At 39.0% G+C, this 19,850-nt stretch overlaps 1 protein-coding gene across 2 annotated transcripts in view; it reads right to left on the reverse strand.

Moving 5' to 3' along the window:
- Positions 1-3,119: 3,119 nt before the first annotated feature.
- LMX1A (LIM homeobox transcription factor 1 alpha) overlaps positions 3,120-19,850 on the reverse strand; it is a 189,911-nt gene continuing 173,180 nt past the window's right edge. For both annotated transcript variants that reach the window (XM_043962476.1, XM_043962477.1), the window contains 5 exons: positions 16,911-17,083; positions 12,968-13,045; positions 11,502-11,571; positions 8,797-8,967; positions 3,120-4,889 (listed from right to left, as the gene is read on the reverse strand). In XM_043962476.1, coding sequence (XP_043818411.1) covers positions 4,729-4,889; positions 8,797-8,967; positions 11,502-11,571; positions 12,968-13,045; positions 16,911-17,083 — 653 coding nt within the window. In that variant the 3' untranslated portion in view covers positions 3,120-4,728. The remainder of the gene's footprint in view (positions 4,890-8,796; positions 8,968-11,501; positions 11,572-12,967; positions 13,046-16,910; positions 17,084-19,850) is intronic.

Raw genomic sequence — 19,850 nt, forward strand, 5'->3', positions numbered from 1 at the left:
GAAAGCAGGACCCATTAAAAAAAACACTAGCTATGAAATTCTAATGGAAAATAGAAATATGAGAGCTGTTATTTGGTAAATAAATAGAACTCTCGCTGTGAGAAGGATGAAGGGAAAAGAGAAGGAACAGAGGGAAAAGGAAATCCATTGGTCTGCATTTGTAGAACACTTGCTATGCATTTGGTACTATAGTTGAGGCAAAAAAAAGCAAAGATGGAGAAATATGGGGGTAATTGAAGGGAAATATGGTTTCTGAGAGATTTTGGAGGATAATGTTGAGAGCTAAGAATATTAATTAATTTGGGATTTCTGCTCACATTGCTCAGGCTTTGCTTTTCTATATGACTCTAGCCACAACTGGTTGACAGAACCTAGAATATTTAGTTTGACATAGTTAATTCTTAGGGAGCAAATGAGAAATGTCTTCAAACATTGGGAAGACTGGCATGTGGAAGAGATACTTTTAACAAAGTAAAATTTAGACTCTCTGTTTCCAGAGCTAAGGCCCAGCAAGAAAGCGGTGCCCTGAGCTTGGCAGGACAACAATCCTTTTCGATCACCCTCTGGGCTAGTCACACAACTTACCAGGTGTTCTCTGGTGAAAGACAAACACTGGACAAAGTCAAAACATCCTTCAGTGAATCAAACTTGCCCCGTGCTTGCTGCCCCCTCATTGTTAGGGCTACAATTCACTGAGCAGTCACTAGTATAAGTATTGAGATCTCCCCATGCTACCTTGCCCCCCTTCCCCAACTAGGGGTGGGGCCCTGGTAGCACATGTGCCTATAGCTTCGCCTTCCTTGCAAACCTTTTTCCTCACTTAGGCCTATTCTGTGCACCTCCGGCCATACATTGGTTAGAAACCCATTCTGGAAAAAGTCCAGTTGACACTTTTAATCTGCTGGTATTAACAATTAGAATCAGAAGCAATGGGTTGCAAAGAGACCAACTTAGGTTAAAGAAGAGACACATTCCCAGAGTGGAATGGACTTGATTTGGAGGAAGAAATGCAGATTTCCCTTCACTGAGGGTCTTCATGAGAAGGAAGAATGAACAATTGTTGTTACACAGATGAGGCTTTCTCAGATACAAGTTGAAAGAAAAGGCTTCTCCTGACACTGAGATCCTGGGATACTTTGCATGAATATAGATAAATTCGGCAAAACTAGAGTCGAAAGAAATCTTTTTAGGTCAATAGGGGTTCTGGGTGAGCAGAAGAGAGGAGAGAGAGGAGAAAAGAGAAGAAGATAGCAGTCCATTTTCTTATATGAAGGAAAATGAATGGAAAAGTACTGATTGACTGCTGTCAGGCACTGTGCTAAATGTGGAAGATATGAAAGCGAATAAACAAAAAAAGACTGCCCACAAGAAGTTTATATTCTAATATGGGAAATCAACACTAAAAGGGAGTGAATGTTGGAAAGGAGAAGGAGATGGTGAACATATGTGAAGTGTCATAGTTTTAGAAATAGCCAGGAAAAGGGGTGATAGCCTGGCTCTAGGCCAGATGAGGCAAAATCTCCTCTAATATGAGCTCTCATTGTCCCAGGGGCAGAATTTGAGTCCTGGTAGTGAGAAGAAGAGAACAGAGGGCAGGTGTCATGGTTTGGAAATGATCAGGAATTGATGGAGTGGTCTGTTTCCAGTACAGATAAAGTATAGACTAGAAAGTATCAACACATCATAGTGGAAGAAGGAACACTGGGCTTAAACTCACAATGAGTTTCTGTCCTAGCTCAGTCACTTACTCTGTTTGACCTTGGGAATGCAATTTCTCCACATAGACCTCAATCTCCACAACTGAAAAAGGATGGCATTGACATGTGGGATAAGAAGGGGAGCTATTGGCTGGGGGAAAACCTTTGTGTCAAATATCCCATATATTATATCTATAATGTATCTAAGATATATAGAAAACTAACAGAAACATAAGATAAAGAGCCATTTCCCAACAGATGTGTTAAAAAATGAACAGTTACCAAAAGAATTACAAACTATTAACAGTCATGTGAAAGATTGTTCCAAACAATAACCAATCATAAGATAAATGCAAATCAAACATGTGTGGTTTTGTCTCATTCCTAGCAAATTAACAAAGATAGCCAAAAATAGTCCTCTCAGACTTGGTTCATGTGTTGATTAATAATGAAAAATGCTTTTTTTCTTTATATTTTTGTATTTCTTTGTTATAAGGAGGCTATTTTTGTTTTGTTATCAATTTTTGATTAGGGGATGGGGGAGGGGTATATTTGGAAATGAAGGTGATATAAAATATACTTTTTTTTCAAAAAAATGAGGACATTAGGGTATTTTTTTTTTGGTGGAGCAACAAAGGTTAAGTAACTTGCTCAAGGTCACACAGCTAGTAAGTGTGAAGTGTCTCAGGCCAGATTTGAACTCAGGTCCTCCTGAATCCAGAGCATCCCTGCACCACCTAGCTGCCCCCCAAGTGAATTATTCTTAAGGTACTTTCCAGGTCTACTCTTCTGCCATCCTATTACAGGGTCAAGCTCAATCCCAAGGAATGTCAATGTTAGAGAAAATCTTTGAGCATAAAAGCAAGTGTTGAAGTTTTTGCTTTTTTTTTTTTTTCCAGTCAGGCTAACCATCCCTTTTCACAATGTCCCCATCACTATAAGGACTTAAAATTTCCCTGTTGATAACAACTACCTTCTCCCTTTTCTCCATTCTGTTACCCATGAAATATATTCATTTGATATTCCAGGAACATTGTAGGTGGATTAAATATGTGAGTAGGTACTTATTTTCATGGAAAGACCCTTTTATGGCTGTTAGGAGATCTTCTGAAATCTAGGAACTTTTCCTTTACCCATATGGACAATGGGAGCCCTCTCTGGCCCTAATTATCCCAGATGAAATTATTTATTCAAACTTTATTGAAAAAACCACATGACCCTCCTTATTTCCACTTTTTTCAAGTATAACCATATGATCCTCCTTATTTCCAGCTCCTTCCTTTAGTTGCCACCCTTGATCCCAAATAAAAAAAAAAAGAGACAGTACATTTTAAAGAAGTTTTTAATGTCATTTCAGTAATCTTGTATTGGAGTAGGGATCTCATTTGTTTTCACTCCCACAAGTTCTGCTATATTCTCTGGCTGATTCTTACCCACAGTCACCAGCAGAGAACTACACAATCTTAGTGATTTTCATTCACCAGATTGGCTTGTTTTTTTATTTGCTTGCATAAATTATAAACAACAGCACAAAATCACACCACATAGAATCTAGAATAGAGAGGACGTGTTTCCTCTGGCCTCGGGGACACTATGTCCAAAGGTCCTTCTGCTTCCCCACAAGTGAAGCCAAGTCCTATTACAGTTCCCTCTGGGAGAAATGGAGGCCAGTCTGATTTCCCCACTGCCCCCACCTCCCTGTTTGGGTTTGCCAGGAGGCCTCCTGGCAAAGAAATCTCCCACTCTAGCACCACATTTGGGGAGTAGGGTGTGGAACCATATCCTTATGTGCAATGGCTATTGAGTTGAATATAGTCATGGTCAGAAAAGTGACTCGAAAGGATATTGCCACTGGCTTCCAACACAATCGCCTCTTGAGGATTCCTTGAGTTACTGGATGTTGTTTAGGAATAGAATCTCCAGGGCTATCCCCCCTCCTCCACATCTGAGATATCATCTTTAACATCTCAGGATCTACAAATGGAAACGGGATGGGCAATGCTGCCCCAAATGCCTAAGACTGAAGAGAAGTCATTCTGCTCTCCTCCCAGAGCTGTTCCTGCATCTTCATGTCACTCCAACGGTAGTGAAAGCCTTCTATATTGAATAATGATAGCACGGATTGGTATTGCACCCCTCTTTATCTGCTTTTCAATAAGAATTAAGCTTCAGTGCTCCTGGGTGAGGTAGGTAAGTTCCATCAGCCTCATCCCACACTGGAGGAAGCTGCAGCCCAATGAAGTTAAGGGGCTTGCCCAATATTATCCAGCAGCTGAGTGTTGTTATGAATCATCCTGGCTCTGAGCTCCCCACTAATGTTATGAGACAACTAAGCCACTAGGTACTGGGGGCCCTGTCAGCAAGGACCAATCGCTTTTTAGAACTCAACCCCTAGCAATGAGAACTAAACAAACTCAAACCAGACTAGATGAATTGGCAATCCTGCCCTGGCCGACAAGTCTCCTCCAACTAAAAATAAAGTTTATAAAAGTAAATTATCTCATTTTATAACTTAAGTGCATCAAGCATTTCCTTAAATAGAGTTCACACTGAAAATAAAGTTACTTTCGCTGTACAGTTGCTGCCTGTTACAATTAGGAATAAACTTTGATGATAAAGTATGAAAGGTTACACACACTCACACACACGTCCATCTGTCTATGGGAGCATAGATGGATGGACGAATGCACCTCTTGACAAGAGCTTCCCCAAAATGGTGGGAAGTTGTTAGGAGTCTCTAGGTATCTAATTTGCATGAGAATGCCTATATTAAAAGTCCCTGTCCTTAATGATAAACACGTCTTCATATCTAATGCTATGACTCTTATTTAAACATGAAACTATGCAATCCATAACGTATTTCAGTCTTTGGAAATGCTGGGCTATACCATATTGTTATTATGCAACATCCCCAAGAAAGGCCCCTCCCCCACCCACTTCTTCCCTAACCTCCCAAACTAAGGCCAGTTGACCCCTGGTTTAATATGTTTGTTTCACTTGGGAGCCTAGCCACTGGACTCTAAGGGTGGACTCAAGAGGTGAAATAAGAATTCTGCATGGAGTACAGGTGGTCGATGGGGTTCCCCACCCGGGACTGCAGGGGCCCAGCTTCAGAGGTTGCTAGGAAACAGTCACCCAGGTTACTGAGGGAGGTGTCATCACTATCTAGGTCATGGAAAAGGGGCTCAGCACCTGAAATGGAAATAAAACACCAGCATGAAGTTCACCTTTTATTGCTAGAAAAATACAAATCAATTCAATGAATATTTATCGAGTAGGTACTATATGCTGACAACAGTAACTGACAATAGTCCTCACAAACCTGGCCACTGGTTTAGGCAAATAAGACTTATGCATGCAACCACTGGAAAATAGTGCCTAATGTGTATTTACATATAAAACAAAATTATAACAGAGGGTTAAACTGAATATAATCAGTGCCACCACGCATGGTCCAAGTAGTAAAGGTGAGCAGCTCCCAATGCCCAGGGCTGAAGGGAAGCCATGCTGCTCTACCCCCAAAGCTCCCCTGCCACCTAGCAATAGCAAAACCTTTGAATATTGGCTGCTACCCTCTATATCACATGACTTCATCTGCCTTCCAGTAAAGACTGAACTTCATCATTCCTGGATGCAATCAGCTTCCTCCTACACAGGAGGAAGCTAACAAATACCCAATGAGCTTAATTGACTGGTCCATCATTCTATGAAGGGTGAGGAAAAGAAGGAAGTGTTGGCCGGAGTTACTATTCAAGTTTTCTTGAAGAAGGTTGGACCTAGAAAATGATGCTCTGTGGATGGTAAGAAAACACGAAATAGCTCCATGACTGACCAGCGAGGCTTCAGGCGAATTCTATGTTCTATATTTAATGAACATTTATTAGCTAGCTTATAGTTTATGTAACACTTTAAAAAGTTGTAAACTTAAAAGGCTGGCTGACAGGGTGCTTTACAAATATCACATCATTTTATTTTCACCACAACTCATTGAGGGAGGTGCTATGTTTTTTATATTATATGTATATAATTATTTTATATAGTATTTCAATGTTATTTAATGGCATATCATTTCTATTATTTTACAGGTGGGTTTATTTCATTATTTTTACATTTATCATTTTACACAGGAGGAAACCAAAGAAGTTAGATGTGAAGTGACTTTTTTGAAATCTGTAGCAAGTGTCTGAGTCAGGATTTGAAGTCTTGTCCCTCTGAGTCCATAACCTGTTCTGTATTCACTGAGCCACCTGTCTCATTTATTTAGTGCCCACCGCATTCTTAACCCTGCACTAGATTCTTTGAGAAATATAAAAGAAATAGATGACCTGGTTCCTGAGATAAGAGATAACTTCACATAATAACTAGAGGAAAAATTACAAAGGAAAATCAAGTAAATGTATAGAAATGTAGTAGAGGTACCTGCCTCTACCCAGCATAAGCAAACCTTATGTATATATTAATAGAGGTAGAGAGACAGAGATAGAGGTAGAGAGAGAGACAGATATAGATATAGATATAGGCATAGATATAGATATAGATATAGATATAGGCATAGGTATAGATAGAGACAGAGATTAGAGCTAGAGATGGAGATAGAGAGACAGAGATAGATAGATAGATAGATAGATAGATAGATAGATAGATAGATAGATAGATAGATAGATAGATAGATAGATATAGAGAGAGGTAGAGACAAAGATAGATATAGATATAGGTATAGATAGAGATAGAGATTAGAGATTGAGATGGAGAGATAGAGATAGAGATAGAGACAGAGACAGAGAGAGAGATAGAGATAGAGAGAGATATGGGGATGTATGTGTATATGCACATGAATATATATGTATATGATTCTGGGGGAAATCATTTTGGGAATAGTTATTAACTTTACAAGCATTTTAATGTTAGGATTCATAGCAAGCTACTTTAGTGTCTTTAAAATATGAATTGTTAGAAGAATTGATTTAAGTACACTTTTCCAGGAATAGGGCTATTTCATAAAGTGAGCCATGTCTTTATGTTGTGCAATTAAAATTATACCACACAAAGATCAGATGAAGGAACTGGAAATAGTGAAATAGAAGAAGAGAAGACACAGGCAGGACATGGTAGCTGCCTTCAAGTATTTGAAGGTCTGTCCTGAGCAAGAGCAACGAGAATTAGCATATGACTAAAGAGTTTAGAATTTGGAACAATAGTCAAAGTTGTAGAGAGAAAGATTTTGGCTAGAGCTGTTTGAAAATGGAATGGGATTGTTTAGGAGTTAGTGAGATTCCCTTCATCAGAGGTCATTAAACCAGGCCTGAATGACTACTTGTAGGTAGGACTCAGTTCAGAAATTCCTTTCCAATTCCAAGATTCTGAGATTTTATAAACTGCAATAGTATACAAATATGGTGGCAAGGGTTGGGGAGAATGAGGAAAGGAGGTCTTGGGGCATGTATATATCTATGGAGCTGGAATTAGTCATAAAAGGCTTCTTGAAGGTAGCTGTAACTATGGATAATATGATTGATATTTGATTTAAAGGGATTTTAAGGATTATCTAGTCCAATGGATGAAAAAACTGAGGCCCAGAGGTGAAGTGACTTGCACAAAGAGCCAAGATATAAACCCAGCTTCTCCCTCCAAATCCAGTGCTCAGGCCATACATGAATCAATGGACACTTAAGAATGGCTTGTTAAGGGAAAGTAATAGAATAACAGAATGCAACCTACTGATCATTCACATTGTCATCTAGCTCCTTACTTTACTCTTTTTTTTTTTGGATGGGCAATGAGGGTTAAGTGACTTGCCCAGGGTCACACAGCTAGTAAGTGTCAAATGTCTGAGGGCGGAGTTGAACTCAGGTCCTCCTGAATCCAGGGCTGGTGCTTTATCCACTGTATCACCTAGCTGCCCCCTCCTTACTTTACTCTTATCATTAGTCCTTTTATGCACTCTTTTGTCTACACCAGTGGTTGCTTCATCTATCCTGTTCAGCCACTAGGTCCATCAAGTATTTCCTTAGTGTTTATTATCTCTTTTGGGGACTCAACAAGGTCTCATTGAGTGAACCTGGGAATCACTGCTGAACAGGTTGTGGGATGTGGATACTGGAAAGCAAGATAAGGACTGTGATCTCTTCCCATACTCAAGAGAAGATGTAGATTATGGATTCATATTTCCTATCTCTCTGAGGCTCCTCAAGTACACTCTTGGAGTCTGAGTAAAGAAAAGTGAGCTGGAGGAACCGAGAAAAAATATACACGCCCCTAGAATAGCTTCATATTTTGATGAAGATGCTTGCTGGTGTCTGCTACCAGACAGCAGAGGGTGCTGGTGGCATACAGGACACCAATGAACCAAGGAAGTTGGTTGACTTGAGGTCCATAATTTGTGGTTGATGTTGCCATCATACCAATGGTTTGGTGTTTCCTCCTGTTTTATATTGAGTCTTTGTAACTACTATTTTATTTACTGCATATTGCATAATCTTGGTCAGTATGAATTTTTTCTTTGTAAAAAGCTAATGTTCTACATCCTTTACAACCATTAAACTATTTTCCTGTGATTGGAGAGCAACTCTAGGTGCAATTCTGCTTCCTGTACCTGCCTCCTAACCACCAAACTGCTCAGTTATTTAAATGGTAAATGGGGAAGATGGGTGCTTTTCTGTAGCTAATTAGAGCTGAGCTAGGGAAGATTCTCTACAGATTGACTGTACTCAGCCTATAAGTCTACTCTCATTGGGCGGAAAACTTGTTTAAGCCTTAGAGGTTGATTTATGGCACTTAGATTACATTAGAACACCTGCTAGTGTCCATGATAGAGAAAGACAAGTAGAAAAACTGCTACTTGTGTGTCTATTCTCAGAGCTACTTATTTGCTTAATTGAAGAATTCTACCCTTATGAGAGGTATTATCACTAGAAATTATTTCATGAGCTTCTCTACTCAACTCCATCCTACTATGAAAGAAAGGATCTGAAAGTTCAAATGCACGGTTAGAATAGAAATAGTCATGCTCCTAGGTGGCCCAGTAGATCGAGTTCAGACTTGGAGTTAAGGAGACTTGGGTTCATAATCTGGCCTCAGACTAGCATTTTGAGTCTCTTACCATAAGGGTGCATGTGGTCTCCGGGCATCTGGGGTGGGGTGAGCCCTTGTCGAAAGGGATCTGAGTTGTACACGCTTTGTTCAATGGCCAAGAGCTGCTGTGGGGTTGGCAGTGCTGTGTAGGGATTCATGATCCCGTCCATCCCAGTACTCCCTCCACCATTTGTCTGAGCTGTAGAACAAAGGAGAGGAGAGATCAATCTCACTGAGCTGGAAGAAGGGAGAGGATTGCCCTGGCTTAGTCTCACCCATTTTTCTGGAACCTATTGCAGTGAGTTCTTTTCCACTAGAATGTAAGCTCCTTAAAGATAGGAACGTCTTGATTTCTGCTTATTATTTGTATTTCCCAACACTTAACACAGTGTTTGCCACACAGTGTGTGCTTAATAAATGCTAATTGACTTGATTTCCTTCTCAGTGCTGATTTATCTTGTTTTAACTCTCCCAAAACAGTCATCCTGGTGAACCAGAGGACCTCAGATCCTGCCCTCACCTTGCCATGTCGTTATAGCCAACACTCTGAGCCTCTATTTCTTCATCTGCAATCAGAAAGGTGATAAATACTTGCCATCTGCCTTAGTTTTTTGATGTGTATAGATAGAATCTCTTGGGAGCCTCTGAATGAGTGGGTCCCAGAAATGCCAAGTGCTTCTCCTCCCATAGTCTTTTGAGGCATTCTTTCCTGTTGCTCTATTTAATTTAGGGGAGCCATCTTAAGATCGTCTCAACAATACCTTGAATTGCAAAACTGCTCAAGTTCTGATCCACTGGAAATTATTGTTGGTATTATTGTTGTTATTGTTGTTGTTGTTGTTAACTAGCATTTATTAAGCACTTACTGGGTGACAAACACTGCTAAGCCTTAGGGATCCAAAGCAAGCCATAACACAGTCTATGTCTTCAAGGAGCTTACAGTCTAACGTGAAAGACAATGTTCAAATAGCTTTGTACAAATAAGCTAGATGTAGGAAAATTGAAGATGAATGGAGGTATTTGAACTGAAATCAAAAGATCAAATTTTTCCTATGATGATTACTACTTATATGACCTTGGCTAAGTCACTTGACGTCAATAGGCCTCAGTTCCCTCACCTATAAAATGACAGAGTTGGATTAAATAGTCTCTGAGATTTCTTCCAAGTCTAGATTTATGACCCCATAATATGGAATCAGAGAACCTTGTTTGAATTACAGCTTTGATAGTAAATATCCATGTAATCTTGGGCATGTTGCATCACCTATCTGGGCCTCTGTTTCCTTATCTATAGAGTGAGGTAGCTGGACTGGAGGACCTCTGTTCTTTCCACCTCTAAGCCTATGATCTTACTTAATTCTTCAGAATAGTCTTATGATTATACAGAAAGGACAGGTTCAAGGACAGAGTCACTCCTCAACCTTGGGTCTCTTTCCATTGGAGCATGAAGCATAGTAGGCCTGAAGACATATTAGTCCAACATCTTTGCCAGCTTTTGTATCTCTTTCTACTCCTGTGGGTCTCTCCTATGATAACGTTGGTATTCCTTAACCTAAGAGGTAAGTGGCAAAGGAATTCATTGACGCCTGAAATACAGACTGTATAGCCAAGGTCACACATTACAATCTAGAACCGCATCCAGTTCAGTATCTAGCAAAGGCATGGTACCAAAGGAAAACTGATAGAAGAGCAATGATCCATAATAGGGACTGCATTGAGGGAGATGATATCAAATAAGCCATCACAAAGAATGCAACTGTTTCACTGACATGAGAATCCTAATTATATAAAGCAGCTTCCACTCATACATGAATAGCATTGTCCCCATCACAGGCTTGCAGCAGCATGTGCCAACCCAAGTGTGTTGGCATACCCAGTCCAAACTCATGCATGCTTATGACACTAATACAAGAATTCTTAAATTCATTGCCTTCAATGACCTCCTTGCAGAATCAGAGACAACACTACTTCCTTCATGACCACACAACAAACAATACAAAAGAATTTTTTAAGACTTCCATGCTACTGATATGGGGCTGAATGATGGTGAGGTCTTTGCTTACATTAAGGGGAGTGGGGAGAGAAGTAATAAGCTTATTATTAATAAGCCCTGTGTTAAGTAGTTTACAAGTATTGTATTATTTGATTATCACAATAACCCTAGGAAGTACTGAAATTATCCCATTTTTACAGTTAAGGAAACTGAGGCAAAGAGAGCTTGAGTGACTTGCCCAGGGTCACACAAGTAGTAAATGTCAATGGCTGGATTTGAATTCGAGTTTTCCTGCCTCCAGACCCAGAATTCTATCCCTTTTACCATTTAGCTGTCTTATGACACAGCTGAAGAAAGGAGAATCTCATCAGGAATGGATGAGCAGAGAAGATAATACCAACAATAGGGGATTAATTTATGATGTCAGGAAGAGAAAGGGTTGACAGAACATTGTCATAGCTACTGCCACCATCATGAGATAGCCATCTTACACTCTGCAGTTCAGGCATCCTTAGCTCTTCCACAACTAACATATGACCTTCTGGAGCTGAGAATACCATCCCAGTCTAAGGATGCCAGGAGAATACGGGAATAAATGGAGGGAAAATCATTTCAAAAATCTAATGATAAAAAGCTGGGCTGGGGTGGCTTAGTGGTGGCTAATGAAGCCTCATCCTTAATTCTGGGAGGAAACAGAAGGAAATTAGCACTAGCTGCTGAGGAGGGGATATGCACCTTACCTGAACTCAGTCTCTGCGTATTCTGCTGATCTTGCTGTTGCTGCTGCTGTCGCCTTGCCAACTTCTTCATCTGGTAAAGAGGGGACAAGAGGATTAAAACCTAACTCACCTGCAGCAGCCTAATGAGATGAAGGATGGGAGGCAGAAGGAGAGGCAGAGGAATGTCCTTGGAAATAAGTATGTCTGATTAGTGAAACCACGGGACTCCACTTGCTCCACTTTGTATTTAGGGAAGGGGCTTGCCTCTCAGGACACAGAAATTTTGGGGAAATGACTCAATTGAGGGGTCTGGCAACAAGCAATATCTCCTCCGCAGAGCTATCTTACAGATGTAAAGACTGAGACACAGGCAGAGCTTTGCTTCAGTGCTTCAGTGTTGGTGTTGGGAAGAAACAACAGATTGGTCAAGAAACATAATTTGGAGGGAGAGTTAGGTAGTGCAGTGGATAAAGCATCGACCCTGGATTTAGGAGGACCTAAATTCAAATCTGAAATCAGACACTTGACACTTATTAGCTGTGTGGCCCTGGGCAAGTCACTTAACCCTCATTGCCCCGGAAAAATAAAGAAAGAAAGAGAAAAAAGAAGCATAATTTGGACCAACTAGGATTTACTGAGTTCTTCAGTAGAGTAGTCTCACTTGAAGAGGCAAAGACCCCACTGATGAACAGCATAAAAGGTTTATACAAGTTTCAAGGAGTAAGAAACAGGTTAGGGGGACGAAGGAAAAGTTGATTGGTCAATGTCCCTGGTACTGGGGCTCAAGGCTGATCTGATACAGTAACCCTTTCACCCAGTCTCAGGGTAACAGGATGCAGGAGTTGGGATGGGGCCTAGCTGTTTCTCAGAACAGATTGCACAACAGAATCCCATGGCATATCCTAATTAGGGTTGCTTGCATTTAAGCATCAATGAGAGGCTATGTGTGTCCTAAACGAAATGATTCTCCATTTGGAGGAGCTCTGGATCCACAACAGCCAACAGGTAAAATAAAATGGAGAATAAATAAAGTTCCTTAATTTCCTGTCAGAAATGAAATATATATATATTTAGGCCTATTCATCTCTAATAATAATAATAACTCATACTTCTATAACATTTTATGTTATATGTATGGGGTATTCCAAAATCATATTAATACTTTGGGGACACACTGTATAAATGTCAGTTATTATTATTATTATTACTTCACTAGGCTCAGTCTTGAATATATTAATTAGAATTTACAATGCAATTTTTAGGAGAATGTTTATTATTTGCTTGAAAGAGCTATGCTTGAAGTCTTACCCCATAACCAACAAGTTAGAGCATACTCCCAGACATACGATGGGATGCATCCAGTCAGTGGGTGTGTGATTTAATAACATGGCCACAACAAATGCTCTCCTCCTACAACTATTTTTTTTTCAGGGACATAGCAATATCTCAAGGGATTGGGGTGATATAAATTTCAAAAGAGAGGTTACCTTAGCTCTCTGATTTTGGAACCAGACTTGAACAACTCGAACACTCAACCCTGTCTCAGCAGCCAAAGTCTCTCTTACCTTTAAAAGATGGAAAGTTAGAAAAATTAAAATTTCAAAAAAGGGGGAAGATGTTGAAGAATTTCTCCATGTAAATATATTATGTATGTTTATCATGAATAACACCTTATTTTCCTGTAATTAATAGGTTTTCTGGTGCACAGATTTTTTTTTTAACTAAAAGAGTCTCAAACATTCATTTTTTATAAGATTTTGAGTTAGAAATGTTCCTCCTTCTCTTCCCTCCCCCTCCCTAAGACATCAAACAATATAAGTTATTTATGTATAATCATGTTAAATAAATTTCTACATTAGCCATGCTGTGAATGAAAAACCAGAACAAAAGGGGAAAAACACAAGAAAGGAAAAAAAAGTGAAAATAGTCTGTTTCAGTCTGCATTCAGACTCCATAGTTCTTTTTCTTTTCCCGTCTCTAGACATGGAGAACATTTTCTATCATGAGTCTTTTGGAATTGTCTTTAATCATTATATTTCTGAGAAGAGCTAAGTCTATCATAATTGATCACTGCACAATGTTGCTGTTACTGCGTACACAGGGTTTTTTTAATAGAGGGAAAAGGAATCAGGAGTTTAAAAGAAAAATGAAATAATTTATACAAAATTATCATAAAAGATGAGGACAACAAGCTAAGTGGAGTTTGGGGGGTCAATAACATAACATTAAATTATCATGAAACTGAACAAAACTTCATATGTCCCAAAAGTTTTTGTTCAGTGAAAAACCTTGATGGCTTAACACCACACTAAAACTCTTGTGATAGCCTATATAATTTAATTGTTTCATATGTGTAATTATTTGATGATACATAATCTCTCATCAAAGCAAACTGTATCTGATACGACTATGAATTCATGCCTGCTGAAAAGAATTGAGGATGGAAAAAATAGAGGATAGATAGAAGAATAGAAGAGACATTTTGTAACAAGATCAAAGGAAGGAGAATGCTCATCTGAACATGTTGAAATATCCATCTCTTTTTATTTCACACTTGGCTTTAAGTGCAAGTTTGGAACATATAATAAGCCAGTAAATGGGTGACTTTTGATAAGTCTGATGACACGCAGCAATTGGAGTTGAATAAAAAATATGAGTTATAAGTAAATACTTCATAAGAGGTCAATGTCAGTATCTTCTGAAAGACCTGGCTAATGGTCAGAAATCAAGTAATCTAAAGTATAAGAAAATCCCCTCTTTAAATTTTAATTTACTAAGTACATCTCATAAGAAACTATCATGAACTCAAAGGCTTGAAACACCTCAAGGAGGTGTTTCTTGGGGTTTGAGTTTACATTGAACATTAGCCAACTCTTCCAGCAGATGTTGGACACTAGCCCATTGTTGAATATTAGCCACAACACATTTATTAGCAGACACACAGAGCTTGATGGTTTCTGTGAAAATTACCTTTAAAAAAGACTTATTGCCTTTCACTTTATGGTTGTCATTTTGCATTTATTTTACTTTGAATGTTGCCATGTCTTTCCCTTGATTTATTTAGAGACATCATAGTATAGCAGAATAAGCAGAAAACTGGGTTCAAGACCCTATCTCTGATGCCTCCTGCCAGTGTAACCACAAGCAAGCAACTTAACTCTGATACTCAATTTCACCATTTTTTAAAATGGGGATAATCATATCCTTTGTACCTTTCTAATGGAGATTCTTAGATTATGCTTTGTGCTATACAGTTGGTCTAATATAAAGGTGTTGGACATGCTGCCTGTTGGCTGCATAAACCCCACAATGCTTTGAAGTGATAACAAAAAAAAATTTATAGAAAGTTGGTTTTCTTCCCTAATAAAGGCCTTATTTCTCAAATACATAGGGAACTGAGTAAATTTTTAAAATAAGAACAATTCCCCAATAGATAAATGGTCGACGTATAGGAACAGGCTGATTTCAAAAGAAATCACAGTTATTTCTAGTGATATGAAAAATGTTCAAAATCATTATTGATTAGAGAAACAGAAATTAAAAGAACTCTGTGGTACCACATCAAACATATCAGAAATGACAAATGGTAGTGGGATTAAGGGGAAAAAGATACAGTAATAAACTGTTGATAGAGTTATGAAATAGTCCAATTATTCTGGAGAACAATTTGGAACTATGCCCAAAAGGCTATAAAACCATGAATACCCTTTGACCCAGCAATACCACTTTTAGGTAAGAACAAAGGAAAGGGGGGGGGAGACCGATATGTATAAACATTATTGCTATCAGATCTTTTTGTTATGTTAAATAATTGGAAAATGATTGGATATTCATCAATTGGGGAATGGCTAAATAAGGTAGGAAGTAGTATTATGCTATGAGAAAGGATGAGGGGGGTGGTTTTAGAAAAACACACACACACACACACACACACACAACATGGAAAGACCCATATTAACTGATGCAAAGCGAAGTAAGAAGAAACAGGAGATCATTGTGCACAGTACAACTATTTTGTAATTATAATCCTCTGTGAAAGACCTGGCTACTCTAATAAATACAATGTTCCAAGACAAATAACTCATGATGAAAAAATGCTATCCATCTCCGGAGAGAGAACTGATGAACTGTGAGTGCAATCTGAAGTATAACTTTCTCATTTTCTTATTGTTCTGTTCCTTTTTTGGTGATATGGCTAATATATAAAGATATTTTGCATGATTTCACATATATAATTGGCATTTTGATTGCCTTCTCAGTGGGTGAGGGAAGGGCAGGAGGGAAGGAGAGAATTTGGAATTCAAAAAAATTTAAAGAATGCTAAAAATAAAATTTTTTTAAAAGGTGGTGAGTTTGACAATTGCCTCTCCAATAAGCAAGTTGCTTCATCTTTCCCAAACTCAATGCCTTCATCTATAAAATGAGGATAACAGCCCTTCCATTACCTGCCTAATAGAGATGTGATTGAAGTATAATTTCCTACATGACTATAAGCAGTTTGGGTACAGGCAGGAAGAGGGGAACTATCATCTAGCATAGTCCTATGTGAATAAGGTGATTGTGAGTATTGTATAGTGGGAATTAAAACACTATGTATCTTGACACCTGGGGAGGCCCAGGGTTAGTCAGGCAGCATGGGAATAATCCAAAGTTTTTGGAACATACAGAATAATTACAGCCAATAAAAGGAGATTAGGAACTTGCATTCCTAAAATTCCATGAATAAGCATTTTGGTGCTGGGGTTAGTAAGTAGGGAAAATTATATTATGTTATGTTAATGTTATGGCAAAACCTGTCACCTCAGTTTCTATTGGTCAGGGAAGACTTCTGGAAGAAGTGCTATTTCAGAAATAAACTACTTCCCTTAGAGGGACAAAAGAAACAGCATCAGTGATGAGAACAGGGAGAGAAGACCTCCCTGAAATTTTTTGTACAGGTCCAGGAGGGAAGTAAAACTAGTGTTAAAATTAGTTTTTCCACCTGCCATGATTTTCTAATAACCAGGCTTCCCCTCGCTCTTGACCATGTGTTCTGTCTGTATATATGCTCAGACCTCACAGAGCCCTTTGTTGACACATCCCTTTAATGCATTTATATAAGTAGTTATCAATGTTTGTACTTCTTCCATTGGGCTCTATACTTGTACCATTGTGGGGGGGACCCTAGCTTATCTAAACTTTGAACCTTCCCCAATACAGTGTTCTGTATAAAGGAAGTGCTTAAATATTTACTTCATCTACAAATGAATAAATGAAATGAATGTAGTGTATGGACATGGGAGAGAGAGGAAGGTAGATGTGAATCTAAGTTTCAAACTAGCCTTAAGAGGACCTGCACTACTTAGGGTTAGACAAGCCCTTCTTGATTCTGAATAAGAGAGAGATGTGATGCAGATGTAGGCAATTCATTCCATGTCTTCGTTATAGTACCTTCCTGCATGGCTTAGAGGACACTTCAAATGAGGCCTTGAATGCTCTCCGCTGCTGCGTAGTCAGTATAGTCCTGGGGCGTTTGGGGCGTTTGTGGTCCTTTCCATCCTCAGAAACCCCTTTTCCTGCCCCATGGCCTGCCTTGCAAAGGCTATCTTCATCATCACTTTTCCCTGGAAAAAAAGAAAAAAGTCATATAGAGAGCTTATTGAAAATCTCTTATTCGAATCGATGAGGGTTTTTTTTTTTGCTCTTATCAATATTTTCAACAATTGCTACTAATGAGTTGGATGAGTTACTTTCTCTGAAAAAAAAAATGGTTCGAGGGTTTTTAGTGAGTTATAAGAAGCCCTGGAAAAGAAAAGACTTAGGAGGCATATGATGGTGAACCCCAATATTTGAAGGTTAAAATGCTCAAATAATTAGCTAGTCTGGCTTTGTCGCATGGTGCCAAAGTAGGAGAAATGTATGGGAAACAGTTGTAGAAAGACAGAAAATTGGCTTGATACAAGAACCAGCTCCTAACAATCAGAGCTATTCAAAAATGGAATGGGCTACCACTGTTATGCAAGAGACCCTATTGCTGTCAGTCTTCAAATGGAAGCTACATAATTGTTTGGGATATTATAGAGGGGATTCTTGGTCAGGTTGCCCTAGACTGAATATAACATGGCCTTCCAATTCTGAGACTGACTCCAGGATCTCTTTTTGTGTCCACTTCCCCAAAACCGAATTCCCAGTGCATCCTTAAATGCAGACCATTCCCTCACCTCTTGGTTCTTGGTCCTCTGTCCCATCACTACCCACTAACTGAAGTTAGTCCCTTAAATTCTATGGATCCCAAACTTCTAATCTGTACAATGGAGGACAGAGTGTAGATTAGATGATAAATAAGGTCCTTTCTAACTTGAAAATCTCTCTGTGGTCCTCTTTTTCAAGTGGCCAAATAGAAGAAAATCCAGATGGAAGAACAGAACACACAAAAAAAATGGGCTTTTCTTCAATTTGAGCTTCCTCCTTCAGACATGTTTCTACCTCATCTACCCAGCCTCCCCATCCCAGAAGTAGAGATAGCTGCATAAATTTACTTTTTTTTAACTTTTTGGATAAATTCTTTCATTTCTGAGATTCTATTAACTTTGCCTTTCTCCCAAAAGAAAATTATTTCTTTTTAAAGGATGTTGCCTTTTTGTTTATTTTTGTTTCTTTGAATACTAAAAAGTATTTCAACTTACTAAAACAATTAATACATTGGTTTGCTCACAAGTCTTGATTCCTTTTAATTTTTAGCTAAATTCTTTCACTTCTGAGGTTCTGTTAACTTTGACTTTCTTCCAAAACTAAAATTACTTACTTTTAAGGATGATGTCTTTTTGTTTGTTTGAACATGTTAAAAAAACATACTTCATGTGGGGCAGCTAGGTGGTGCAGTGGATAGAGCACCAGCCCTGGAGTCAGGAGTACCTGAGTTCAAATCCAGCCTTGGACACATAACACTTTCTAGCTGTGTGACCCTGGGCAAGTCACTTAACCCCAATTGCCTCACTAAAAAAAACAAAACAAAAAAACCCATACTTGTAACTTAGAACAAAATTTCATTCGTTTTAACCATGATCCCTGTTAAAATCTGCATATACTTGGAAGAGATAACAATGTTATCAGTCATTTATACCTGTGTGTAAATGAGTTTGTTTTGTTTTTTAACTTTCCTGCCTTTCCACTTTAAACAGAGGAAAAGAGAATGTGAAAGGATAGAGTGCCTGGTGAGGGATAGTGGGGAACAGTGAATCAGTGAGAAGGGCTAACCCTGCTCACTTGGCTAATTGAATAATCCATGCAGTGTGGTCTTTATTCATCCAGTAGTTCTCCTCTCCCCTCCTGGATCATTGCCTTGTCGTGCTGGATGGGTTTGTGTAGTTCAATGAAACCTCAAGCTATGCCATGCAGGCTTACCCAAGATGGACAGGTCAAAATGGAGAGTTCTGACAAAAGGTGATCCACTGGAGAAGGAAATGGTGAACCACTCCATATCTTTGCTAAGAAAACCCCATGGATAGTATTAAAATGCACAGCAACAGAAAATGAGCCCTCCAGGTTAAGGGCCTGGCATGCTAGGGTCCATGTAGTCACAAAGAGAAAGACAAGACTGAATGAATGAGCAAATTCTCTTCTGGATCTGTTCTCTTTAGGTGCAAATAAATACTACTGAGTATTTGGTAAGATGATAGAAAGGAGAGAATCCTAGGTTTAAAATAAAAGGACCTGCACTGGAATCCTACCTTTCTATTTACTCTCTGTTATCTAACCAGGGCTCACTTGAGAAGGCTGATCTCCAAATTTATTATCTTATTTCTGACAGAGTAGACACATCAAGTCACAGAGGATCATTTCAATCTTTCCTTTGGCATTTCTCAGAGTTGCTGAGAGCTCATTGGGTGGCCTATGATCAGACCCTACCACCTGAATGTGTGGAGGATTGAAGTTGCAGGTAAGTTGAATATTTAACAGCTGTGGGTTATTCCTATGCAGAAGATATAATACTGTCTGGAAATGCCCATGGTCATAAGTAGAGACCTTGGGAGTGAACCCCATGAGGCCCCATTCCCATCCCACCACCAGTTCTCCATAAACTCTAATGTCTCCCTATTACCTCCATGATCACATATAAAACATATGGCATTTAAAACCCTTTACAGGCTGATCTCTTCTGACCCCTCCCCTTTATTTGGGCAGCTAGTACACAGAATTCTGGGCCTGGAGTCAGGAAGACTCATCTCCCTGAGATAATCCTCCTCAGACACTTACTAGCTGTGTGACACAAGGCAAGTCACTTAACCCTGTTGGCCTCAGTTTCCTGATCTGTAAAATGAGCTAGAAAAGTAAATGGCAAAGTACTTGAGTATCTTTGCCAAGAAAACTACAAATGGGGTCATGAAGAAT

This window comes from Dromiciops gliroides, chromosome 4, assembly GCF_019393635.1.
Source record: "Dromiciops gliroides isolate mDroGli1 chromosome 4, mDroGli1.pri, whole genome shotgun sequence".
In the NCBI taxonomy this organism is placed as follows: Eukaryota; Metazoa; Chordata; class Mammalia; order Microbiotheria; family Microbiotheriidae; genus Dromiciops; species Dromiciops gliroides.